Source organism: Lolium rigidum, chromosome 7 (genome assembly GCF_022539505.1).
Source record: "Lolium rigidum isolate FL_2022 chromosome 7, APGP_CSIRO_Lrig_0.1, whole genome shotgun sequence".
NCBI lineage: Eukaryota > Viridiplantae > Streptophyta > Magnoliopsida > Poales > Poaceae > Lolium > Lolium rigidum.
The window spans coordinates 114,071,130-114,098,748 of NC_061514.1; the positions used below are offsets into that span (position 1 = coordinate 114,071,130).

At 49.8% G+C, this 27,619-nt stretch overlaps 2 protein-coding genes across 2 annotated transcripts; one reads left to right on the forward strand and one right to left on the reverse strand.

Annotated features, from left to right (window-relative positions):
• Window positions 1-5,014: 5,014 nt before the first annotated feature.
• LOC124671866 (probably inactive leucine-rich repeat receptor-like protein kinase At5g06940) lies at window positions 5,015-8,304 on the forward strand. Its single transcript, XM_047208185.1, is given in 2 exon segments — window positions 5,015-7,244; window positions 7,967-8,304. Coding segments are annotated over 2 exon segments (2,568 nt in total).
• Window positions 8,305-9,852: 1,548 nt separating this feature from the next.
• On the reverse strand, window positions 9,853-11,773 carry LOC124675973. The gene has a single exon (XM_047212060.1). The coding sequence runs from the start codon at window positions 11,692-11,694 to the stop codon at window positions 10,198-10,200; it is 1,497 nt and encodes a 498-aa protein (XP_047068016.1). The 5' UTR covers window positions 11,695-11,773; the 3' UTR covers window positions 9,853-10,197.
• Between the last annotated feature and the right edge of the window lie 15,846 nt (window positions 11,774-27,619).

Here is a 27,619-nt window from a genome sequence, read left to right on the forward strand (position 1 = left end):
TGTAACCACTCGCACTATCAGCCCAGCTTAATGATGGAGACAGAGGCCAAAGCAACGACTTCACAAGTAGACACTAGTACTGTAGAGTGGTGGTTAGAGTCAGTAGAGGCTGTAGAATGGTAGTTACACACTAGGGAATTCGTGATGTTCCAGTTATCCATTCCAATCGTGACCATGTCTATGCGTATCCTTGAAAGAGAGAAAGCGAGATCAGAATCCACGGTCCATTCCTGCATCACTTGACTTGCCTACCTAGACGGCAACCAAGGGCGCGTTTGGTAGCTTGGGTGTCCCTGGCTCGCATCGCTCAGCATTTTTGGGGCCGTTGGTTTCCTGGTCTTAGTCACGTTCTTGCATAGCACTGGTTTTAAAGCACCTTCGGGACAGATCCCGGAGGAACGCCTAGTTTGACGGTTTCTCCAGGGCCAGGCCATGGCGAGAAAAAAATCGATAATGCCGTTCGCGCGGGAGCTTCGCCTCGGCATGGCGGGAGAAGCCAAAATCCGAGCGGCGTTGCGCGACAAAGGTAGGGGTAACATCCCTCTTTGGTTACCCTCTCCATTAGCCCCCTCCCAAATTTTTCCTTCCCCCAAATTTCGCACTGGCGGTGGTGATCCAGATCTGGCAGCGCGCATCCCCCTTCGGTCTCCGGCGCTGAACCAGGGTCCTCTTCTCCAGCCGTGGCGGAGCCTGCGCACATCTGCGGCGGCTTTCGGTCGTGTCCTTCGTCCGCCATAACGGAGGTAAGGGGAAACTCCTCTGCTCTACTGTAGTTTTAGATTCATGTTGGTAGAACTAGTTGTGTTCGATAAGACCGTTTGTAATGCATAGATCTTGTTTGAGTAGAGCGACCAGCTCCAGCTTGTGCATCACGCCGCAACACTCATCATTTGCATCCAAGCCTGGATCCTGATGGTGAACAAGAGAGCAGTTAGGCATGCTGCTTTTCCTCGTGTGACTTACGGTCCTATGGTACAACGAGATCAGGAGAGGATTGCCAACCTAAACCACATCTACAACTGCAACGACGTAGATGCTATCCAGATGCTACGAATGAGAAGATCCCCTTTCTATGCACTTGTGAAAACGTTCAGAGGTAGAGGACTGCTGACTGATAGCATCCACACCTCTATCGAAGAACAAGTCGTAATGTTTCTTCATGTCGTGGGTCATAACCAGATGTTCAGAGTCATCCATAACACATTTAGGCAATCCATGGAGACTATCTCTCCGTACTTCCAACAGGTGTTGTACGCAATTGGGGATCTTAGAGGTGAAATGATCAAGCCAACATCACTGAACACACCACACAAGATCAAGAACAGCTACAGGTGGTTCCCCTATTTCAGGGTGAGTACAAAATCATGTTCCTTCTACCTATCAGATGTGTGGTACTGTCATAATTACATGATTGTATTGGGGCAATTGATGGTACTCATGTCGCTGCAAAGGTACCGAGATCAATGTCTGCAACATTCTGCGGAAGGAAGCACTACACCAGCCAGAACGTGCTAGCAGATGTGGATTTTGATATGAGGTTCACCTACGTGCTTGCTGGGTGGGAGGGTTCAGCCCATGATGCGAGCATCCTGGCCGATAGCTTGTCAAGGCCTGATGGGTTGCAAATCCCTGAGGTTAAGTTCTACCTTCGAGATGCTGGATATGCATGCCGACCTGGAATTCTACCTCCCTTCAGGAAAACAAGGTACCACCTCAACGGGTTCTCTGCGAAGCACCAACCTTTGAATGCGAGAGAGTTGTTCAATCTGAGACACTCAAGCCTTAGAGTCACCATTGAGAGGGCCTTTGCTGCATTGAAGAACAGGTTCAAGGTCCTTGACCAAAAAACGTTCCACACATTTGACACTCAAGTAAAGCTGGTCCTTGCTTGCTGCATTCTTCACAACTGGATCCTAGGTTAGGGTGAGGATGAGTTCTTCGAAGAAGTTGTTGCTTTTGATGAAGTAGAAACCGGCCATGGCGTGGGCGCATGCGACAATGATGCCTGGAAGGTGAAGAAGCAAGAGTGGGCAGACGCAATGTGGGAAGCCAGAGGCAACACCACCATCTGAGAAGAAGTGAAGAAGTGAAGAAGAAGTGAAGAAGAAGAACCCCCTATGATCCCTGTTTCTCGAACCCCTTTTCGAACCCCGTATGTTGAACGACCCCGTTATGATAAACTGCAATTCGTAGTAGCTAGGGAGCATCGTGTTATGAACTACCATTTGTAGTAGCTAGGGATGATTTCGTGACCCGCTATGCTTTGTAAGTTTGCAACTATCATGAACTGTGATTTATGTGTGATGGGAGGTGAGAGCATGGTAAGGCTACCCGTTGTACATAAGAGGTAACCTTCGGCATGCCTGTATGGTACAAAACATGTCTAATCTCATCTCCATCGAGATTTTGGGTTGGCTGCAGGCAAACAAACATAAAGGCCTTTTTGACCCAGCCGATGCAACCCGACCTACCAAACAACAGGCCAATTTTGGCCCGTGGCTCGTTCTGGACGCGCAACTGTGCTTGCACCACTCTGCAGTGAGCCAGGAATCGGGCCCAGGCTACCAAACGGGCCCAACTGGCTGTGGTCGCCCCGTTGTGTCCTGCTCCCAGGTCCCGTACGATAAACTCGTCAGGCGCCGGCAGAGCATCCCAGCTGTGTGCTACAAAGGGGCCTTCAAAAAGGATTTTTGGATTTCGTGGAGCATCCTCCCCCCTCCCCTCCCCTCCCCTTTCTCCTCCCTCCGTCTCTAAGAGTTGACCTCCTCTGGCTGGGCCGATTCCGAGCTATCTCTGTCGGATTAGCCAGCCGGAGACGGCAGAGGAGAGACGCCGGAGTAGGATCTAGGACTAGGAGTAGGTTTTCGGTACGTTTGCCGGTTTTTAGGAGTAGAGAAACAAGATCTCTGGCCAGGATCTAGTTCTTCCGGCGGTGGAACTGCAGCGGTGAGCTCCGATGGTTGGAGCAAGGCGGAGGTTCTTCTACTCCGGGATCTCCTTCAATAAAGGGCTCTTTAGGCATCTCTCTCTGTGCAAGCGGTTGGAGGCTTCCCCACTTCTTCTGGCCGCCGTGGTGGCGAGGAGAAGAAGTGCGGCGACTTTGAAGTCATCAGCAAGCTCTGTTCCCTGGTCAGCCATGGATGCGAGAGGGATCTTGCGTTGATGCTTCTTCTTCCCCTGCTAACAGGCGACTTGTAGGGTTGACTGGGGTTATCTGTGGAGATTCTGCTCTGCCCTGCTTCTTTCTCTGGCCGGCCGTGGAGGCGAGGGGAGAATAAGGGGTGGAGAGGTGGTCTTGCCTAGATGGTGCCGGCTCTCTCTTCGGTGGTTCATCAACAACGAGGAGAACCACGCAACTGACACCATGGCTGCTGCGATCTACGGCCGACAAGGTGGCCCTTGTTCAACCTCCATGGCGGAGGCCTTCCTCCGCCTATGCTGGAGCTCGACGTGTCCTCGTCGCCAAGTGATTCGTTCCCGACGGCTTGGAGGTGACCAGCGGCATCGGTTCTTCGCCGGAATAAGGAGTGCGATCGACCTCTCCATGTTCCTTGGCGGCGACGCTTCGAGGATGCCGACGAGCGGTGGCGGAGAAGTCCCATGACCTGATTTCTTTTGTACTTTTTCTTATGGGGTGTGTTGCTTAAATATGCATGCCTTATCCTAAAATATCAGGTTCTTTAGGGCGAGTCTTTGTAAGGGGCATGTATGCAAATTGTACTCGCCACGTGTTACTTCAATGAATTACCACCTTCTTGTTAAAAAAAGGATTTTGGGAAAATTCGTCGCCCAGTGGTGGCCCTCAGCCAAGTTTAGCATCCGGCGTGGCCTAATATTCTGTCCGGCATCCTAGCCCGTCCCTTACCCATGGGGGATGACCTGGGCGTACCAGACAAGAGCCGCGACGTGTGCCACGTCGGAACCCGTCGTCTAGGCCAGTATTGTTAGCGGCACGCCGTCTAGTCAAAATTAATAAAGATCCATTATGGCGGCACCGGTTCCCCCGTTAGGCGGCAAGGACACGTCTCGTCGTCGACGCTTCCACTTTCCCACTTGACGGCGTGCGGGTTTCCACGCGCCCGCTGGAGAAAATGCTGCAGCGGCCTCCTCCCGGTGATAAATAGGCCTCGACAGAGCGCACACTGCTCACTCCACTCGCCTCCTTCCAAACCCTAGCCGCCAGAGCATCGTCAACGAACACCATGGCAAGCAGGCCATCAAGGGGAGAACACCTCTTTACATCAAGGGGAGACCGAAATTCACGGAGAAACCTTTGGATCTGAGGGATTTTGGGTGGAGGGATTTGAGAGGGGAGAGAGATGTGGACGCACCCTACTTTGTTCATGGTCGGGGTCTGAGGGGTAATTGGTAGGTGGAGGGGATGGTGCAGACGACGCGACTTAACATGTTTCAAGTGGGTAGCACCCTTTTTTGGGGAGTTGAACTTCAAAAGGGTAAGCGCCCTTGCCAAGGGAGTTGACGTCGCGAATCGTGGGCCCCACCTCACCATGCTATCACATATAGCCGCTGCTCGAGGCGCTACGGTAGAGAAGGTAGCGCTCCGGAGAGTGGTGCTACTAAAAGGGGTCAGATTTTAAATATTTTTTAAAAATAGAATTAAATTATGCTGAACTTTTGAAAAAGGGTCGAATTTGTGAAAATCGAGCACATCAACCTCCAACACCAAGGACAAGGGCGGCACTCCAAAGTCCAAAAGCGCCCGTGTCCCGTCCAAAAGTTCCACGGGACGCAAAAGCTGCTGCATCAAACCTGACTCAGCCTACCAACAAATCCTGCAGAGCCTGCAGCTTATTTACACGCTAGTGAAAAGCACATGTCAATCCTCCCTCGTCTCATTCTCATACGTAGCGCTCTACATCTCCAGTGGCCCACGAAACAGCAAGGCCTTGACCAACAGCACAACACCCACTGTCTCTACCTCTCGCTCGGTCACACCTTCAGTCCTCACTCATTGTCCATGGCAGCTCGCCGGCCGGCTACCTCCTCCGTGTCCATGGCCTCCACCAACGTCGCCCATCTACCACTCTTCTTGCTCCTCCTATCGCTGCTCATCACCACCCCGTCCTCGGCGGCAGAAGCGGAGCAGCCAGTACATGACCTCTTGCTGAGCTTCAAGGCCTCCCTGCACGACCCCGCCGGCGCCCTAGCCTCCTGGTCCAGCTCCACGCCCTACTGCAACTGGCCGCACGTCACCTGCACGGCCGCCGCCGCCGCCGCCACCAACACCTCCTCCGCCACCGTCTCCCTTTCCCTCCAGGTCCTCGGCCTCTCGGGCGACATCAACGCCTCCGCGCTCTGCCGCGTGCCGGGCCTCGCCGGCCTCAGCCTCGCCGGCAACGCCTTCAACCAGACCGTCCCGCTGCAGCTCTCGCGCTGCGCCTCGCTCGTCTCCCTCAACCTCAGCGCCGGCGCCTTCTGGGGCCCGCTGCCGGAGCAGCTCGCCGCGCTCGCCGGCCTCGCCTCGCTCGACCTCGCCGGCAACGACATCGAGGGCACGGTGCCGCCGGGCCTCGCCGCGCTGCGGGCGCTCCAGGTGCTCGACCTCCGCGGCAACCGCCTCTCCGGCGTGCTCCACCCGGCGCTGTTCCGGAACCTCACCAGCCTCCACTACCTCGACCTGTCCGGGAACCAGTTCCTCGAGTCCCCGCTGCCGCCGGAGCTCGGCCGCATGGCCAGCCTCAGGTGGCTCTTCCTGCAGGGCTCCGGGTTCAGCGGCGCCATCCCCGACACCTTCCTCGGGCTCGAGCAGCTCGAGGCCCTCGATCTGTCCACGAACAGTTTAACCGGAGCCGTGCCGCCGGGGTTCGGCCTCAAGTTTCAGAAGCTGCTGTCGCTCGATTTGTCACGGAATGGCTTCTCCGGGCCGTTCCCGAACGGTGTCCAGAACTGCCTGATGCTGCAGAGGTTCCAGGTGCAGGGAAACGCCTTCACCGGGGAGCTGCCCGCCGGCCTGTGGTCGCTGCCGGACCTGCAGGTGATCCGCGCCGAGAACAACCGCTTCTCCGGCCGGCTGCCCGAGCTCCCCGCCGGGGCGTCTCGGCTCGAGCAGGTCCAGGTTGACAACAACAGCCTCTCCGGCGCGATACCTCGGACCATCGGCACGATCCGCACCATGTACCGCTTCTCCGCCTCCCTGAACCAGCTCAGCGGCACCTTGCCGGACAACCTCTGCGACTCGCCGGCGATGAGCATCATCGACGTCTCCCACAACGCGCTCTCCGGCCCGGTCCCCGAGCTCAGGACCTGCAAGAGGCTGGTGTCGCTGCGCCTCTCCAGCAACGGTTTCACAGGGACGATACCGGCGTCTCTCGGTGACCTGCCCGTGCTGACCTACATTGACCTGTCCAGCAACGGCCTCACCGGCGCCATTCCGGCAGAGCTCCAGAACCTGAAGCTTGCGCTGCTCAACGTCTCGTATAACCGTCTCTCTGGCCCTGTGCCTCCGCAGCTGGTCTCCGGCCTTCCTGCCGTGTTTCTTGAAGGGAACCCCGGGCTCTGCGGTCCGGGACTGCCGAACGACTGCGATGCACCATCGAGAAAGCATCAGAGGCTAGCATTGGCCGCAACCGTAGCCTCATTCGTTACCGGGGCGGCGCTGCTGGCTATAGGAGCATTTGCAATTTGCAGGAGGGTACAAGGCAAGAAATCATCCCCATGGAAGCTGGTGCTCTTTCACCCAATCAAGGTCACCGGAGAGGAATTGTTCACCGCATTCCACGAGAAGAACGTCATTGGCAGGGGAGCATTTGGAAAGGTCTATCTGATCGAGCTACAAGATGGGCAAAGAGTAGCAGTAAAGCGGCTGTTCTGTTCAGGCAAGCTAACATTCAGAGAAGTGAAGAATGAGATGAAAGTACTGGCGAAAATCCGGCACAAGAATATTGCAAAGATCATAGGCTTCTGCTACTCAGAAGGAGAGGTCAGCGTGATATATGAATACTTTCAGAAAGGAAGCTTACAAGATATGATCTACGCGCCGAAATTCACGCTGGGATGGAACGACAGGCTAAAGGTTGCACTGGGAGTTGCTCAAGGACTGGCGTACCTTCACCATGATTATACTTCTTGCGTGCTCCATCGTGATATGAAGTCGAGCAATGTTCTTCTTGCTGATGACCTCGAGCCCAGGGTTGCAGGGTTTGGGATTCATCGTGTTGTCGGGGAAAAGGCATACCGATCTTCCTTGGATTCGGATTTAAATCACAAGTGCTACATCGCGCCAGGTATGCATTTCTTTAGCTGAATCAGTACACTTTTTTTTTTTGAAAACGGAGGCAAAAGCTTTGCCTCATTCATTCATTAAGCAAAAGGTGCCCGGTTTTTAGGAGAAAACCGGGCGAAAACCAACAACAACGGTACCAAAAGCACCCCCACAGCCACACACCCCGCCCCAAGGGGCACACCTAGCCATCCTGGCTACCCACAAAAGCTAGAGAAGAAGCTCAAGTCGGTCTATGCCAAACAGATGACCCTTCGAGGAGAGTCCGGCAGCTTCGATTCTGAAGACGAGCCTCGGAGAGGAGATGCGCAAGACAAGCGCCAAATAGGACCTTCACCGGACCGCCTCTTAAAGGTCATCGTACACCGCCCAGGGGCAGCTTCGACTTCACAGCAAGAGGAGGTCACCAAGAAGACATTCGGACACGCCGGAACGGAGCCGAATGTGTACACTTTGAAGTGTCTGCATATGCAGTTCAGATGTTCAGAAGCACCTTGTGTACTAGTCACCCATATGCAGAGTATAAAAGGATGTCTCAAATTTGTTAAAGTTTAGATGTATCTATACCGATTTAGTATATAGATACATCCAGATTTTGACAAAGTTGAGACATCGTTTTATGGATAGAGGAATACATTGTTTTAGTACTAACCTGACTGCATAATTGCACAGTAGATTCATGGTTACACATTTAACTGAAGTTCGCTTCTGTTTTCCTGAAACCAGAGCAAAACTTCACCAAGAACCCAACAAACTTCATGGACGTATACAGCTTTGGGGTAATTCTTCTGGAGCTGATCACCGGGAGGCCGGCAGAGCAGCCGGCGGCCAAGGACTGCTCAGACATCGTGAGCTGGGTGCGGAGGCGAATCAACTTGATCGATGGCGCGTCACAGATACTTGATCCGAGCATATCCTGCACCGCCCAACAGGGGATGCAGGCAGCCCTGGCGCTTGCAGTGCGCTGCACCTCAGTGAAGCCTGAACAGAGACCGGCCATGTATGAAGTTGTGCAGTTGCTGCGGGCGTTGTAGCTCAGTGTTCATCCACCTACACCACCATAAACTGAAGTTGCTACGGGATATTACTAGAACCATGGACACCACCATAAACTGAAGTTGCTATTGGTTCTTGATTGGAGAAGTACTTGGATGTTTTCTCCCAGATTGTGATGTTTTGACTTCAGGCTACCTGCAACCATGTAGTTCTATGTTGTATATATTGTGGGATTGTGATAACATTGAAGGAATAGAGAGAAATAATATGACAAGAACTTCCATGTTAGCACTGTCATTTGCATGTTTGCTCAGCAAGCAGTTTTCAAGTACAAAAAGAAACTAAAGAAGAAAACAGCCATACAATGGTGAAAGAACAATTCCAGCTCTCCAATACTTGAATATACTCTTAATCCATGGAAACCAGCATACTACAATGAAGTTACGGGATCTTGACTGGACAAGCACTTCAGTGTTCTGTCTCAGGTTGTGATGTTCGGAGTTCAGACTATCTGTAACCATGTAGTTCCATGTATATATTATGGGATTGTGATAACATTGAAAGAATAGAGAAAGAATATGACAAGAACTTCCATGTTAGGACTGCCACCCATGTTTTCTTAGCAAGCAGTTTTCAAGTAGAGTACAAAAAGGACTTAAAGAGAGAAAAACAGCCATACAACAATGAAAGAACAATTCCAGCTCGCCAATACTTGAATATACTCTTCATCCATGGAAACCAGCATACTACAATGAAGTTGTGGGGTCTTGACTGGACAAGAACTTCAGTGTTCTGTCTCAGATTGTGATGTTCGGAGTTCAGACTATCTGTAACTATGTAGTTCCATGTTGTATATATTATGGGATTGTGATAACACTGAAAGAATAGAGAGAAATAATATGACAAGAACTTCCATGTTAGCACTACCATTTGCATGTTTTCTCAGCAAAGCAGTTTTCAGGTACAAGAAGAACTTAAAGAAGAAAACAGCCATACATGATGAAAGAACAATTCCAGCTCGTCAATACTTGAATATACTCTTCATCCATGGAAACCAGCAAACTACAATGAAGTTGCTATGGGATCTTGACTGGACAAGCACTTCAATGTTTTCTCCCAGATTGTGATGTTTTGACTCCAGGCTATCTGTAACCATGTAGTTCCGTGTTGCATATATTGTGGGATTGTGATAACATTGAAGAAATAGAGAGAAATAATATGACAAGAACTTCCATGTTAGCACTGCATTTGCTTGTTTGCTCAGCAAGCAGTTTTCAAGTACAAAAGGAACTTAAAGAAGAGAACAGCCATACAGCGATGATAGAACAATTCCAGCTCGCCAATACATGAATATACTCTTCATCCATGGAAACCAGCATACTACAATGAAGTTGCTATGGGATCTTGACTGTACGAGCACTTCAGCCAGTGTTCTGTCTCAGGTTGTGATGTTCTGAGCTCAGACCATCTGTTACCATGTAGCTCATGGATGTTGTGTATATATCGTGGGTTTGTGATAAAATTGACAGAAGAGGAATAAAACACCAGTATGATGCGCATGTTCTTTCGGCAAAAAAGCAGTTTTGAGGTACAAAAGAAACTTCAGCACAACAAAGTGATACAGCGATTAAATAACAATTCAAACTCACGAATATTTGAATATCCTCTTCCTTATTCCATCATAATATGATGGACATAAGCTTACAACAACAATTATTCCATTACATGACATAAAAAACAACATATAAAGATGATATGGACGACACACCAACAACAGACTGAAGCAAATTATTTTAGGGAATCTGTAAATGAGAACAAACTATTGGCTAAATGAAGCAATTACAGTGCCAGATCTCTTGGCATCTTGAGATCAGGCTCTTGCTGCTCAGGCAAATAACTTCCACCAGCCCAGCATGGCTGGTGGAGCTCACTATGTCGCCAAGCAGCTTGGCGACGCATCATCACTCTTCCGTTTCCATATCTTGTTCACGATCGGCCCGGACTCTTGCCCGGGTCTGATAAACTCTCCTGCCTTCATTATTGTTGCAGTTATTCACCATGTCACTGAGAAAGTACCAGCAGATTGTGCTCTGCGGAGCACCCGGTACGACACCAGCTGCAGGAAGGCAAGGTGTAGACCTCCCAGTTGCCATGTCAAAGACCATGCCCTGATCCCTGCCCCTCCCGCCGATCCAGTAGACACAGTTACCCTTGAGCCCGAGAACACCTTCGGCATACATGGACACCGCGTTGTTCCTCCCAACGAAAACAGAATAGCCCCCCAAATCTTGCACAGCATCCCAGCATGGCTGGCGACGCGGATAATACCTCAGAACCAGCACCTCATTCTCTGCTACGCGGCGATGGCCGCCTCCGGGCAGCTGCAGAGTAACCGTGCAGCTCGCGTTCCTCCAGATCTGGTACATATTGCCGTCGCAAAAGACCAGGTTCTTGGCACTGGTGAAAACAGAGACTGTGTTGTATGGCGGGGCAAAACTGGTGGCAGGGTCGAACGGAAGGTTGCCGTCAGGCAGGAAGGGCTCGACCGTGGCCGGCGCATTTAGGTCTGGCCCAACAGATCCAGGAGGAACTCTCCGAAGAGGCATGAAGAGATCGGTGCAGTAGGTGCCCTTCATTGTGGCCGGCGGGATCGCGATTGGATGCTGCTCTCTCCATCGTCGATGCTCGTAGCAGATCATGCGCATGTTGCGCTGCTGCTGGGTTTGGGTCCGCCTCCCCTGGAAACGAAGCGCGGCACGGTCCGCGGTGGAGGAGTAGGAGAGTAACGGTATCGATGGTCCCGATGAGGGGCCGGCGGCGGGATCTTCGACCATGATGGGCTTCCGGCGGCGGCGCTCCGGCAGGCGGAGCACGTGGACGTCCCCGTAGCGGGTGAGGCAGTAGACCCTACCTTTATCGTGGTAGACGACGTCGGCGAGCTGATCCCCGGCGGTGAGGCGGACGGGGTCGAGGATGGCCCAGCGCCTGGCCCCGGCGGTGACGTAGGCGAGCCTGTCGATGTCGCAGATGGCGGCGGCGGCGAAGTCGTCCCTGGCGGGGTTGGGCGCGAAGACGAGCTTGGAGACCCAGCGGCTCTCGTAGATGAGCGGCGGCAGGATGATCTCGGCGGCGGTGATGGGGTTGAAGAGGCTGAACATGCTCTGGCCGCCGTAGAGGCAGACGGAGAGCGCGAGCCAGCCGTTGCTGGAGCCGACGCAGCGGCCCCCCGAGAGGATGGCCTTGAGCTCGAAGGAGCGGTGCGTGGGGAGCGAGGCGGCGGAGGGGCAGCAGCGGGCGTCGTCGAGGACGACGAGGAGCGAGGGGGAGGGCGGCGAGAGCGCGCATCGCCACGCCGTGCAGGCCCCGCGCGCGCTGGCGTAGCACTTGAGGTCGAGGCTGTCCCCGATGCGGCAGAGGAGATCCGGCGGCAGATCCGCCCAGCGCCGGAACGGCGGCATGGCGCTGGCGGCGGCGGCGGGCGGATTGTGTCCAGAAATGGTGGCTATGCCATCTAGTCCTAGGGTTCCAGGAGGAGTGACGCGATTGCAAGGTTGGGGAATTTTATGCTCCATTGTCGGGTGCGGGTGGGCATCTTTCGGACAAGGCCCCTGCGGTTTACACAGAATCGCTAGATGGTCCGGACGCACGCCAGCGAGCGAGTGAGGGGCGCGTGTCTCCTTGTGCTAGCAACGGTTCGCACAACTGCCGGATCGGATCCACCCCGTTGTTCCGGTCAAGCCCGAGACTGGCCACTCGTCACTCCATACTGGATACAAGTAAAAGCCCAAGTCGCCGTTGGTGGGCTTGCCGATTTCCCTTACTTCCGAGGCTCAGCCCTCCTTACTTCTATAGGAACCTTCCATTTTAGACACACATGGCTCAAAAGGCCCGCTGTTTCTTGTAAGGACCTGACTAGACAGCATCCGGGTGCCAATTTACTCGTCTAAGCACTCACCCATAAAAGGAAAGTCTTCAATATCCAGAAAAAGAAAGTTAAGGATAGCTCGCTGAATCATGCAAAAATACTCCACGTGCGCATTTAATTTCATAAGAAGAAAAATCAAAAAGTCACAACTCGTAAACCGTGTGTCGGAATTGCAATCCGCTTTCACCGTTGGGCTTATCGCGATGAGATCTTCGAAACTAGATCCAATTTATACATGTTTCGATAAACAAAAAAATTCGAAAAGCAACTATGTTACCGTGATAAACCAACTTTACTGTTGGAGAAAAACAACTTTGTACAAAAGTTGCTTACACCATATTTTTTGTATACTTCATAGCCAACTTATTTACTAAGGTACTTACTTAACAACAATAGCCAATAACTTCATAGTAATGAGACTTGCAACATTGCATTACTAGTTGTCCATCATAATTTCGAGTGTCGTGGGTAACTAGATAACTTAATCGCAATGAAAATATAACTTCATAACAAATCAATACACAACTTAGGCATATCGATATGCAACTTCCCGACAAAGATACACAACCTCACGATAATTATGCTAGCCGACTTAGTACTACCCGTATGCAACTTAGGTATAGTGATAGGAAAGTTCACTATTTACAATTTGACCGTGACAATATTATTGTTGGTAACTTGGTTTTCGAGGTAGCCAACTTAGTGTCAACGCATATGCCAAATAATGTGCAAGGTAGATGCAACGGTAGGCAATTTCACGAAAATGGTGCGCTACTTCATAACAAATCATGGTAGCCGATTTAGTACTAGTTGTAGGCAACTTAGACGCATGGACTTCCAAGTTCATGATAGTTGTGTGCAACTTTACTATAATTGTTCTAGCCAACTTGGTGGCACTGATATACAACTTAGGCGTGGTAAAATATATTGGACAATGGATGCAACTTAATCATAGTGGGTATACAACTTAACAATAGTGGATATACAACTTAATAACACTGAGTATACAACTTAATATTAGCAGGTATACAACTTAGAAATAGTGGGTATACAACTTAGCACATGTGTGAATAAATATTTCACCATCTATAAACACTACTTAGCATATTTGTGCGTGAACAATTTATTGGGTGCAAAATACAACTTAGCTCATATGTGAAACCAATAATACCTCTGACAAAATGCAACTTAGCACATGTGTGAAGAAATAATTTTCTTGTCTTCGTTGCTGCCGCCGCCGCGAGGTACAAATCCATCTCGATCAACTCCAATGTGGCCGATCATGTGATCCAAGACACGTGATGCTACACAAGTTGCAACAAGCCGAAGGGGATATCACTTTGATACCGATGGTGCTTTAGCCTCCACGGAGCTAGTCCGAACGGTGGTGGGTCAAAGTTCTAGAACGATGGAGAGGGCGAGATGGTGGGCGAACTGTCCAGCTCAGCATATGTCAACAACATGAGAAAATTAAGCAAGATGAAAAGAGGTTGCGACATCGCGATAGGCAACACATGGAACTTAACACTAGTAGTGAGTATGCAACTAAGTATTTGTCGGTATACAACTTAGAAATAGTAGTGGTTATGCAACTTAGTATCTGTGTAAATCAAAATTTACCGTCTACAAACACGGCTTAGCAAATGTGAGAGTGACCAATTTATTGTTTGCAAAATACAAATTGGCTCATATGTGAAACCTATAATATCACTGACAAAAATGCAATTTAGCACATGTGTGAAGAAACAAGTATGTTGACTTTGTGATGCTGCTGCCACAACACATCACGATCAATGCGAATGTACGTAGTCTATCCCGTGAGCAATACACAATGCTCTACACGAGTTGCAAGAAGCCGAAGGGGATATCGCTTTGATACTGATGGTGCTTAGCCATCCACGGAGCTAGTCTGAATGGTGGCGAGCCAAGGCTCTAGGATAATGTCGAGGGCGAGATTGTGCGCGAACTATCTAGCTCGGCATATGTCAGCAACATGAACGAATTGAGCGAGATGAAGCGAGGTGGCGACATCGTGATAAGAAAACTCATGCAACTTTGCACTAGCGGTAGACAATTTAGAAGGAAAAGTAAATGTATTTATAGGGACGACTTTCCTTGAGATAAGTTGTTGTAATAGGTAGACAACTTCACATATGGGTAAGCAACTTAGCACTAGTGACGTGTACAACTTAGCAACAATGAATATGCAACTTAGTATTAGTGGTGTATACAACTTAACAACAAGAGCCTTTGCCGAATGGCAGTCGGTCGAAACTCCATGACGATGGGGAGGGTGGGTTGGCGCGCGGACCGTCTAGCTCAACATACGTCGATGGTGTGAACGAATCGAGCGAGGTGAAAGAAAGGTTGCAACAGCGCAACAGTCATCTCACACATAGCGATAGATTAATTAGTACTAGCAGTACACAAGTACGGAGTAGGTCCTAAAATGCAACATTTCATCTTATGCTTATCCTGTTATCCACCACCCATCTTCTATTCCTCGTCTTATCCCTTCACCACCGAACATGCTACTAGTCAATATCTGCATCTTTTTATCCACCTTTCACGTGCTCATAAATTGATTGCAGCAGCACGAAGGAAATTTGTAGAAGCAAAATCAGAAGTTCAGAACACGCCCAATCTGATTAGCAGCAGCTCAATTTGTTCTGTGTTGTAGCAGCAGACGGTGGAGCTTCACGCGTGCTGCTGCGACGGGGCGCTCACCATTCAGCAGAGCTCTATGCAGTGCAGCAGCCTCGCGCGTCCTCCTCCTGGTTCCCCGCTCCAGCAGCTAGAGGGGGATGAGCGGATCAGTTAGTCACAGCGCGAGCACGTGCCAGGTGAGATTTTGTCGGAAAAGAACCGCGACCTGGGTCGATCAAGCACATCGGACGGCTAGAAATCGAGTGCTGGAATTGACAGCCGGCATCCGAGCACTATTTAGCATCTGGGTTCTTGTAATTGTAGTATATGTCGAAAAGTTAGGTAGTCAATTGATTTGAGCGAATGTTGGGTAACCAAATGTTGCCGTGATATCCCCTTTATGGAGCTACTTGATCCCACTTGTGGGCGCTCAATGTTATGTGCCTAAGGGCATCTCCAACCGGGCGACCCAAACGGATGGCCCAGCACGTTCGTTTTGGGCCGTTTGCGTGGTCGAGCGGACGCGCGGACAGCGGCCCGCGTCCGCGTGTCCGTTTGGGTCGCGCGCTGCGCCCAACGCGCGGACGCACCGCATAATCGGACAAATACGAAAAGAAACGAAACATGGAAATTTTAAACGATATTTCATAAACATATGCCCTATTTTGGGCAAAATTTATACATAGCCCTATTTTGGGCAAGTAACTGACAAAAGAAGCCCTATATGGCTTTTAAATTTAAACTAAAAACCCTCTAGTAGGGTTTGGTCGGCGGCGCGGTGGCCGCCGGTGCGCCGCCTAGCCCCCGTGGGCAAAGTCGGCATCGTCGTCGTCGTCGACGACGTCCCCGGCGGCGAGGCACCGTTGTGGCTCGACCGCGCCGGGGACTCCGGCCACGGAGACCACGGGGCCTCCTCCCGAGCCGAGTGGGGGTCCGGAGCGACCCGAGGTAGCGGCGGCGCGGATAGCGGCGCCTCCTCCCCGAGGCGCTGGCCGCCTCTCCGCCGGGCGCGGCGCCTGGCCTCCGGCGGCGCCGCTCCTCCGCGCGACGCCCGGCCTCCTCGCCGCCGCTGCTCCTCGCGGCGCTCCTCGTCGGCGCGGCGTCCGGCCTCCTCCCGCCGCGCCGCTCGTCCTCGTCCCGTCGCGCCCGACGGGCCCGGGCGTAGAGCACCCGCAGCTCGCTTCCTCCTCCGCCGGCCGCGCCGCTTCCTCCGGCTCGGAGGTACGGATGGCATCTCGAAGGTCCGGCCGGTTGGCCTCCTCCTCCGCCGCCGAGATGAGCTTGGCGGCGCGGATGTCCGGGTCCTCCTCCGAGGACTCGGGCTTCGGCTCGAGCAGCGGCGGCGGCGGTTGCGGCAATGCCGCGCCGCCGCGGCGGCCTCTCCGATGTGGAGGCCGCCTCGGTTTCCTGCCGATGGCCGCAGCCGCCGGCGCGGAGGCCGGCGGCCGCCGCTCGCCTCGTCGTCGTGGGCTCCGGGAGCGAAACCGCGCTTCGGGGCCATGGCGGCGGTTTCGCTGCGGGAGTGGAGGGGGGACGGGGGTGGAGTTCCGGATCCCCTCCAGTCCCCATTTAATACCCTCCCGGGTCACCGCCGGGTGGGCCCAAAGGAGACGAGGCGACGGACGCCCGGACGCGAGCGGACGGCGCGTGCCATCCGCGGCCACGCAAACCTAGCCAATATTTGGGCCGGGTTTGCGTCGTTCCGGACGCCGTGGCCGTCCGCTTTTGCGGTGCGTCGCCGCGTTGGGCCGGGATTTTGTCCGGATCGACCCATCCGGACGCGCGTGCGCGGGATGGGTCGCCCGGTTGGAGATGTCCTAACACTCTCTGTTAAGTGCATGCCTTATGTAATCGCATGTCAAAGTCACTTGATGTTAGTACGACAGAGATCCCCCTTCGTTGTCCATCCAAACCCTAGATCCCTAGGCCTACGACGAATTCCGGCGGCGGCACATGGATAGAAAGTTGAAGGGAGCAGTGTACCTCCCACGACAGCACATGGATACTCGATACTAGTACGAGCCCAAGTCGTCGTCGTGGGCTTGTCGCTTTCCCTTACTTCCGAGGCTCAGCGTGTTGTGAGCTATCACGAGTGAAAAACTTGTGCATGGTTTCAAGAAAAAGAGAGAAAAAATGTGCATGGTCGGCTACATGGTAACCGGCTGCCGGTTAGTCTTATGAACTGTCTTTTATATCTAAATTGAATATTTCCTAAAATAGCAAGAATTCGGCCATCGAATCTTTCCTAAATTAGCAAGTGGTCCAACCACTTTCTCGCAGCGCAAGGGCCTCCTCGCGTCCCAAACACGGATTCACAAGTCCATACAAAAAAAACATCTCCCTTTCGCCTTATGTGTATTGTCTTCTACTCCACATAGTGGCCGCAAAAATTTCCATGGCTGCCTGATTTCTTGCAACAGAAACTACGTCAAAACTGAAGAAAAAAGCAGATTCCAATTCATCTGCCTAAAGAGAGCAAAGCAGAGTAGATCTACAAGAGCCTGGAGAAAAGGCACACTTTCTTATGCATAAAACAACATCCACTATACGAAAAGATTCAATTACACCTAGGCAGTACATGTGAGATGTAGAAAATGGTGGGGTTGGTGCGTGAAGTATAACAGGTAACCACTTGCATCCAAAAAAAATGAAAAACAAATGGTTCTTCATCCCCTTTGATGTAAAAGTCTATAATATAATATCTATAAAGATCATTCCAAGGACATAAATTTAATGTTTGCAATAGGAGCAGATCCAAATTGCATACAACAAATTTATACAACTTGATAAATTCCAACTTCATGTCCTTCCCTTACGGACGAGAAAGGAGATGAGGGTGCGGCACCGAGAGCTCGTTCCATAGAAGAACATTCTCGGTTCCCCACACGCATTTGGCCACTGTTTCGACACAAGTCTGATGTACTTTGATGACCAAGGTCATCACAGCACCCTATATCTATATATGACATAGTTTATTATAATATTACACCCATATTAAGGGATGGGTGATTATACATTAAAACTGCAACTAATGTTGTTGCCAAAGGGATGGTCCGATTTTATAGTACCAAATCATTTTCAGTGTTACAAGTTAGAAGAAAACAAATAATTATGCATGCATTATAGGTATAAATGTGACGTCTACTACTCTGCCCGTCATTTTTAATCATCTTTTATATAGGCCATTCCGCCCTAAATTTTCCAAATCGATTTCGCACGCCTAATACATTGAGAACTGCAAGAACATAGATCAATTGTAGCTAGAAATAAGAGTACCGAACCACGAGGAGCTACTAGTTAGGGTCTTAATGCCCCTCGCTACTTTATACTAAAGATTACTTATAAATTGTTTTCTAATCTCAAAAGTTTTAAAGTGGGGTGTTGTAAAAGGTTGAATATAAAGTAAATAAAGAAGTAAAAGCGTCAATAGAAATGGGCTGAAACTTAATAAGACTAAGTGTTCTCAGTGACTATTGGATCCACCTCTAGCACTAGGATTCATGTTAATCAAGATAAATTATGCTTTTAACCATATTGGGTGTGGGAGAGCTCTGTAATAAGATGCGTCCAGAAAGCCATCGGTCATCGCATCTCTAAATAACCACAACAACTAGTCTTCTGCAAGCCATATATTGACTATTGCTATTAAGTACCCCGTGGTTATCGATATGAGCTTAGTGAACCCCTCTTATCCCCCTTATTTATGTGTCAGAGCGTTGATATGGTAATGGCACTTCCCGCCATTCACTTTACCACTCTTCAAAGAGTAGTTCCCTCTCGAGACCATAATGCAAATATTACATGGTGCAGAACACATAATATCAAGAGAGAGAACTAACACACATTAATACTTAAAACCATAGATCATCTTAGATTTATCTCATATTCATGTTAGGGTTTCTCCATCTCCCGAAGAACTAATAGGACTACTCACACATGGAGACAATCAAGAACATCATCATAATATTATGGAGGGGATTAAGGGAATGGAACGAATTCGAATACAAATCCACAATAACATTCAAGATTACAACTATGGTTGGAGGATGATGATGGTGATGGTGCACCGGTTGATGATGATGAAAGGGATGATGCCTTGTCCTCCGAGGATCCACGTAGCAGCCCGGATGTTGTCTTCTCCAAAGTTCCTTTTTGAGATCTGATATGGGGTGGTGTTTCTCGCTTTCGCGGAGTTGTGTGTCTCCAATCTCGGATCCGTCTGCGGGAGGTGAAAATATTTGACGAGGCGGTGCTTCTGGAGAGGGGTACGGGCGGACGGTACGGGCGAGCCTTGCCGGCACCGATGCCCGTTAAAGCTACTGGAAGTGGTCCTCGCATTGTCCTTTTGCCCAGGTGCATAATTAAGTACAAAAATGATTTCTATCACGTCAAAATGCCACAAGACGACAGTTTTCATTGATATTTCATCATCTACTAGAAGTTATGGTTTGGTCTAAGTACAGATGGCATGAATCCTTTTGGGGAGCAGAGCTGCAGTCGCAGCACCTGGCCCGTGACTCTATGTATCTACAACCTTCCTCCTTGGTTGTGCATGAAGCGGAAGTTCATTATGATGCCAATGCTTATCCAAGGCCCAAAGCAACCCGGCAATGACATTGATGTGTACCTAAGGCCATTAGTTGATGAACTTTTGGAGTTGCGGGCCAAACCAGGTGTACGTGTGTGGGATGAGCACACCGGGCAAGAATTTGACCTACGAGCGTTGCTATTCGTAACCATCAATGATTGGCCTGCTCTTAGTAACATTTCAGGACAGACGAACAAAGGATACAATGCATGCACACACTGTTTAGATGAGACTGAAAGTAAATATTTGGGAAAAAGCAGAAAAGTTGTGTACCCGTTCAATTGTCGTTTCCTTCCGCGCAAGCATCCCTTAAGGAAAAAAGGCAAGCATTTCGATGGCGAGGTAGACCGCCGTCCGAAGCCTGTCCCCCGTAGTGGTGTTGATATATTTGACATGGTCAAGGATTTAAATGTTATCTTTGGAAAGGGTCCAGGCAGTCGACCTATTCCGAAAGACGCTGACGGACACGCGCCCATGTGGAAGAAGAAATCTATTTTTTGGGAGCTAGAATATTGGAAAGTCCTGGAAGTCCGCTCTGCAATCGACGTGATGCACCCGACCAAGAATCTTTGTGTGAATATTCTAGGTTTTCCGGGCGTGTATGGGAAGACAAAAGATACAACGAAGCACGGGAGGACCAGGAACGTCATAAAGGACGAAACGGCAATCATCCATGGCAGTTTGTAGGGCCTGCCGCCTACGCTCTTACCAAACAAGAGAAGGAGATCTTTTTTGAAGCCCTATTCAGTATCAAGGTTCCGTCTGGTTTCTCGTCGAATATAAAGGGAATAGTAAATATGAAGGAGAAAAAATTCCAGAACCTGAAGTACCATGACTGCCACGTGCTTATGACACAATTGCTTCCGGTTGCATTGACGGGACTTCTACCAGAAAATGTTCGACTAGCCATTGTGAAGATATGTGCATTCCTCAACGCAATTTCTCAGAAGGTAATGGATCTAGAAACTTTGTCAGGATTACAGGAAGATGTGGTCGAATGTCTTGTCAGCTTCGAGTTGTTGTTCCCACCATCCTTCTTCAATATTATGACGCACCTCCTCGTTCACCTAGTTGAAGAGATTAAAATTCCCGGTCCTGTATTTCTACACAATATGTTCCCCTTCGAGAGGTTCATGGGAGTCTTAAAGAAATATGTTCATAACCGAGCTAGGCCGGAAGGAAGTATCTCAAAGGGCTACGCAACTGAGGAGGTCATTGAGTTTTGTGTTGACTTTCTTCCTGACCTTAAGCCGATTGGTGTTCCTAAATCTCGGTATGAGGGGAGGCTGACTGGAAAAGGCACACTAGGAAGGAAAGCAACGGTGTGCAGGGACAAGATTTCTTTCAATCAAGCACACTACACAGTTCTATACAATTCCAGATTGGTGGCTCCGTACATCGAGAAACACAAGAATGTTTTACGAGAAATAAACCCGGGCTAGCCCGAGTCCTTGATTACACGTCAACACATGAATACCTTCGGCAGTTGGTTGCAAAGACATCTCATTAGTGACCCATCTGTTGTAGAGCAGCTGTACTTGTTGGCCAGGTTACCATCTTCAAACATATGTACATTCCAAGGGTACGAGATAAATGGGAATACATTTTACATGATCGACCAAGATAAAAAGAGCACCAACCAAAACAGTGGTGTCCGCTTCGATGCAAAAGATGAGAATGGGCAAACCACCACATATTATGGATACATAGAGGAGATATGGGAACTTGAATATGGTCCCACTTTTAAGGTCCCTTTGTTTCGGTGCAAATGGGTGAAGCTCAGCGGTGTACAGGTATACGATAAGTACGGTATGACAACAGTGGATCCCAACAATCTTGCGTACATGGACGAGCCATTCGTCCTAGCCAGCGAGGTGGCTCAAGTTTTCTATGTGAAGGACATGTCTAGCAAATCAAGAAAAAGAAATCAACAAAAGAATACATCAACCGAGGAGCCAAAGTGCCACATAGTTCTTTCGGGCAAAAGAAACATCGTGGGAGTGGATGACAAGACAAACATGTCAGAAGATTATAATAAGTTTAAAGAAATTCCGCCCTTCACGGTGAAAATTGACCCAAGCATCTTGCTAAATGATGAAGATTCTCCATGGCTACGGCGTAAAAGATCACAGCAGTAGATGGCGATGTAATAATGTATTCTTCATATATAGTTCCCAAGACAATCTCTACATTTATGTAATAATGAGAACCCTTTCCCCAACACTGTTAGAGGAGATGGAGTCTTTCACGGGCTTGCAGGGAAATTTTTCCGAGGAGCAGCTTCCGAAGATGCCGTAGGGCATGTGCACCAACGACATCTTCGAGAAGCTGCGCCACGGGAGATTTCCCAACCCTTTGCTTCATGCATGGGAATGAAACTCTGCTTGGCTTGTTGATCTGCTTGGCAAGGCGTATCAATGCTCCTTTTATAGGCACGGCACCGCTTCTACTTTGTCTTGTTCCTTATCCTGCCGACAGCTTTAGTCCCGGTTGCACCCACCAACCGTGACTAAAGGTTACCGACACATCCTTATCCTGCCGACAGCTTTAGTCCCGGTTGCACCCACCAGCCGTGACAAAAGGTTACCCGCACGTCAGCCCCCCAGATAAGGCCCTTTTAGATAAGCCTCCCCCAGTTAAGGCCCCCTATCTTTTGTCCCGGTTTGAGCCTCCACCCGGGATGAAAGTTTCCCGCGCCACTGCATTCCCGCCTATTTTCTTCCCGCGTTCCCGCCTCCGTCTTCCCGCCCTTTTTTCACTATATATATGTAGGCTTGGCCTCCATTTCATATCACATCTAGACTCATATCTACAAATCTCATCACTCTCTCTCATGGCTTCCATCGTATGTCTAACACCCCGGGAGGCGGAGGCGCTTTGCGCCTCGAACTACCCCTGCCCGCCAGACTACCGTGTCCCGATCGGCTGGTTGCTGAGCGTCGGAGGCGTACCGGTCCCTCCTATCCCTCTAGGTGTGCCACGCGAGATGGCCATCACGAACCACTACTATTTCGAGCTCACGCCTGAGCAGCGGAGGAATCCCCGGTGGCATCCCGACTACAACCCGACTTGGGACGCGCTTCTTCATCAATCGGCGTGAGAGGGCGGTTGCCGAGTACGAGGAGGACAGCCCGCCTCCTTCGAACTTCAACGAGGTCGGCCGTCGGCCGTGGTGGCGCGGCCGGACTCTCCGAGCGTCATGGCCTACCGTGGCCCCCGCCCGCGCTACCCTCAATCCCAGCCCACGCGTGCTCACCCGCCGAGGTTCGACAACCGCGACCCCGATGCTAGCGACGATGACATCGGCGACTATGATGACTACAGTGGCGACTATTATAGGGCTAGGCACGACTATGACTGAATGGCTCCAACATTCGAATCTGGCCATGTATCTTAATTTTTAGTTGAGCTCTGTACTTTAATTCCAGTTCAATCGTAATAAAATTTCGTTTCAACCAATTTACTGAACAAAAACAACCGACAATGACTTTATAAACTAAATTTAAACTAATAGAACCGACAACGACTTTATTGAAATACAATAAAATAGATAAATGACTAGTCTAGTCTCTACTCGTCGTCGGAGGTTGTCTTCGTCCAAATGTCATCCCACCGAGGGTCGTTTTCGGTCCAAGTTGTATTCGGGTTCTCGAGCTCGAACTCGGCGACGGCCCGACGGTGGCGCCTGTTGGACCTGCGTTGTGCCCTAAGGTCAGCAAAGAACGCGTCGGTGTTGTCGACGTCGTTGGGGAACTGCGCCCTCCACTGGCACATCAACTGCTCGTCGTGCTCGGCGATGGCGATCTCGCGCTGCACCGGCGGTGCCGGCGACGGTCCTCGTCGTCGACGAGGCACGGCGGCCGGCGCGAGGAACTCCGCCTCCTCTAGCGATTCAACATCCGGGAAGTTCATGTTGCGCCGTGGCCGCCGAAAGCGCCACGCCGCCGCGTCGTAAGCGCGCGCCGCCAGCTCCGGCGTGTTGTACGTGCCGAGGGTGAGGCGGAAGCCATCGGCGCGTATCTCGGCGTAGAACCTACCGCTCGGACGCACTCGAATGCCACGGAAACCGGACGACCCTCGACGACGTGGAGGCATCCCGGAGATGAATGAGCGGAGGCGGTGGCGACGTGTGGTTGCGCCCGCACGTGTCGCTCTATATAGCGCAAACGGGGCATGGCACGTGTAATCCACGGCTACACACGTCGCACGCCGGCAGCGACGGGGCGAGGCACGTGGAAGCGGCGGCGACACGTGGCACGGGGAAACTTTACTCGGTGTCACTCCGCATATCATTAGGGGTGAAACATACACGACTATCAATGTTTGATATGATGCGATATGCAAATAGTTATATGGATGTCATATTCATGTTCATTGGATTTTTCTGATCAATTTTCATATATAAAACTTTTCTATTTGAGTTACCATTTAAAAGTTATTGAAATAATAGTTTTTATTAAGTTAAAATAGATAAATAAAGGTTTATTTATAAAACAGAAAAGAAAAACGGCTCCAGGGGTTGATCCGCGTCCAACGGTTCCATGCCGTTGGATTCAAACGGTCGGAGCCGTTGGATGCAGACGCCGCGGATCAGCCCCCACCCCCTTTTGTCGCGGGTCGTGCCACGGCCCGCGAAAAAAGACCCCCCCTTTTGTCGCGGGTGGTGGCACGACCCGCGATAAAAGGGGGGCCTTTTATCGCGGGTGGTGCCACCACCCGCGACAAAAGTGGAGTAGGTATAAAAGGTGGGCACCGCGGGCGGAGCCTCCACCCGCGACACTGGAGGCCAACCCTAACGAAATCACGCCGCCAGGCTGCTGAATTTTCCCGCCGCCGTCGCCGCCTCGAGCTCCTCCGGTGCCTCCTCGTCGAGCCTCTCCTCTGCCGCCGCCGCTCGTGCGCCCCCTCTGCCGCGCGCGCTCGGGGGCCGCCGCGCCGTTTCCTCTCTGCCTCGCTCGGGGCGCCGCCACGCCGCCTCCCTGAGCCCCTCCGGCGCCGCCGCCGCGCCGCCTCCCTCGAGGTCCTCCTGCGCCGCCGCCTCGGCCGCCTCAGGTAGCCCACCAGCAGGGGCGCCAGTACCAGCGCCGGCGCCCTCAGCCATTTTTTTTAATTTGTTTTTTATTTAGTTAATTAGTTTTATGTAATTAGTTATTTTGTATATGGTTAAATAGTTAGTTATTTTGTATATGGTTAAATAGTTAGTTTATAGTTATTTTGTATATGGTTAAATAGTTAGTTTATTTTGTATTTATTTTGTATATAGTTAGTACATATAGTTAGTATATTTAGTTTAGTTTAGTTATTTTGTATATGCGGAAACTGCCAACGCATATGCGGAATTTGCATCAGTGGTACCTTAATGCGTGCAAGGAGAAAACAACTTTCATCGTGGCGGATATCCCAGGAGATTATTACTTCCGAAGGGAGCAGATCCATATGGAGATGAATGAACTCTGGCAGTTATTCAATTTAGACGCCTCGACAAATCTCTAATGAGTTGCTACTACTTGTAAGTTAACTACATATAAGTTCGTGTTCATTCAGTTGTTACTGTTCATTGCATATACTCATTATATCATATGTGTTCTCTTATGCAGACTGAAGATGGTTGAATGCAGCCATAATAATGTGCACAATGTTAGGTTTGTTGACCCAGATAAAGTACATCATCAAACCGTAAAGAATAAAATCGAAGAAACGGTGGAAAACCAAATGAGGTTTATAGTGGAGCAAAGCTTCTGTGAGTCAATACTCTTTCCTTACAACTACAGGTGAGAGTCTTACTGATCTATTGTGCACATTCAGTTTTTGTTACTCGATGTTAAGTCTATAATTCATGACGTCTATATGAACATGTGCAGTTTTCATCGGATTATCGCTAAACATTAAAGTTGATATGGGAATTGTTGAAGTAAGCGACCCATTGAATAGAGGCACTGGACGGGTTCCGCGACTTGCGGGAGATTCTCCGGAGGTAATTTCAATCATTGTCGCGCTATATCTTTCGTGAGACATCAATTAATCATCCATTATATTAATTCTATCATTCTTTTGCCCGGCGGTGGTTTGGACAGCTTTCAAGGAGGTTATTACGGGTGAGCACTTCGCAGAAAAGCTAACATTTACTATTGTACCGTGCGCCCGAGCAGCCACGGGGACGAATCTATGTGGATACTACGTTTGTGAGTCCATTCGCATGTTAACCACTGAGCAGCACAACGATAATAGATTCAACGTAAGCAATAACATTCACAACTTTAATTTATTATCGTCAATACTTCGTTATCAAGATTGATACAATCATATTCATCTCATTTTCCTATATAGGTCGACCGCATGCGGGAGACCCTCCAACCACAGGAACACGTACTAGGAATTACGGAGGAACTGGCGGCATTTCTGTTGACAGAAGTAATAGACGACAAGGGTCGGTTTAGTCCAAAGAGGCGTCGGCAGTAGGGAGCTCCATGTATATGTATTAGTTCGAATAGACGATGGGCTTTTGTCCCAGTAGTCGTGAGCTCCATGTATATGTGTAAGGGGAATCTACGAATAGATCAACTTTTGCTTCCAATATTTGTTTGCTCGATCTATATATAATGAATGAATGTATGCAACTTTTATTTTGAAATGAAAATATGCAATAAAAGGGGGGCGGTGGGGGGGGGGGTGGTGGTGCTGCCCTCAAACCCTAAAGCAGCAGCGTTCTGCGCGCGCCACGTAGAGGTCCTTTTGTCGCGGGTCGTGATACAGACCGCGACAAAAGGGGCTGTCCCCTGCGTGCCCCGCGCCTGCCACGTGGTGGACCTTATGTCGCGGGTCGTAAGCGACCCGCGACAAAAGGGGGACCTTTTGTCGCGCCTCCCTTGTCGCGGCTGGCCGCCCGCGACAAAAGGGTCATACGACTCGCGACATTAGGCCTGTTTTCCACTAGTGACCTCATCGTTGAATCATATGTAAGTCGGTTGATATTGTCTTTAGTGACCAACCAACCTCCTGCTAGCATTTGAACCAATGAGCCACCAAAAAGAAAAAGAGAAAGGAATAGAAAGAAAAAAAATAGATTGAACCCAATAAGTCGACCAATATGATGACACCAAAGAAAGGACAAAAACTAAGAAGTTCCCAAAAGCAAATCAAAGAAATGCCAATATACTCCAAAGGGGAAGAACCCCAGCCACTCATAAGGTGTTAAAGCTAAGAAGCGAACACCTATCCCACTTCCACTCTATCCTTTGGCCAACTAAAGATACTAGCTACATACTCATGTATGAGTCTTCTATGAGTGTTTAAATGTTAAAGGACTAGAAGGATACGACATTCTCCCATTATTTGGTTTGCAATGCAAGCATGATGAATTAATAGTTAACAATTGAAGGAATCAAAGGTCTCAAAAACCTTGCTCATGATTCAATCAAACACGATCGATGTGAGAATTTTGCTTGTTGGTACTATCAACTAATCATGTCCAAATAGTGTTGCCATATTCCTACTAATCTTCACTAATTGTGACAACCACACAAATGGAATAGCAATTTTCCTGAACAATTACTCCCTTGAGTTACTTCCTTTTACTCCACTTCACCTCACTTTACTTATCCTGCATTAGTTTTACTTCTTGCATTTTAATTTCAACACTTATAGTTAATAGTAAAAATCACTTCCTTTTACTCCACTTCACCTCACTTTACTTATCCTGCATTAGTTTTACTTCTTCATTTTAATTTCAACACTTATAGTTTATAGTAAAAATCAATTCACACACATACACCATATTTCCTAGCTTTGCATAGAAGGCCATATAAGTGGGTTATATGGCTTTATAGAATAGATAGTTTACCTTCAGCTCCTGATACGTCTCCAACGTATCTATAATTTATTATGTTCCATGCTAGTTTTATGACAATACTCACATGTTTTACATACACTTTATATCATTTTGATGCATTTTCCGGCACTAACCTATTAACAAGATGCCGAAGCGCCAGTTCCTGTTTTCTGATTTTTTTGGTTTCAGAAATCCTACACAGGAAATATTCTCGGAATTGGACGAAACAAAAGCCCACGACCCTATTTTCCACGGAGTCTTCCAGAACACCGAAGAGGAGTCAAGGAAGGGCAGCAGGGGACCCACACCCTATGGCGGCGCAGTGGCCCCCGGCCGCGCCGACCTATGGGGAAGGAGCCCCCGGCTCCACCGACATCACCCCTTCGCCTATTTATT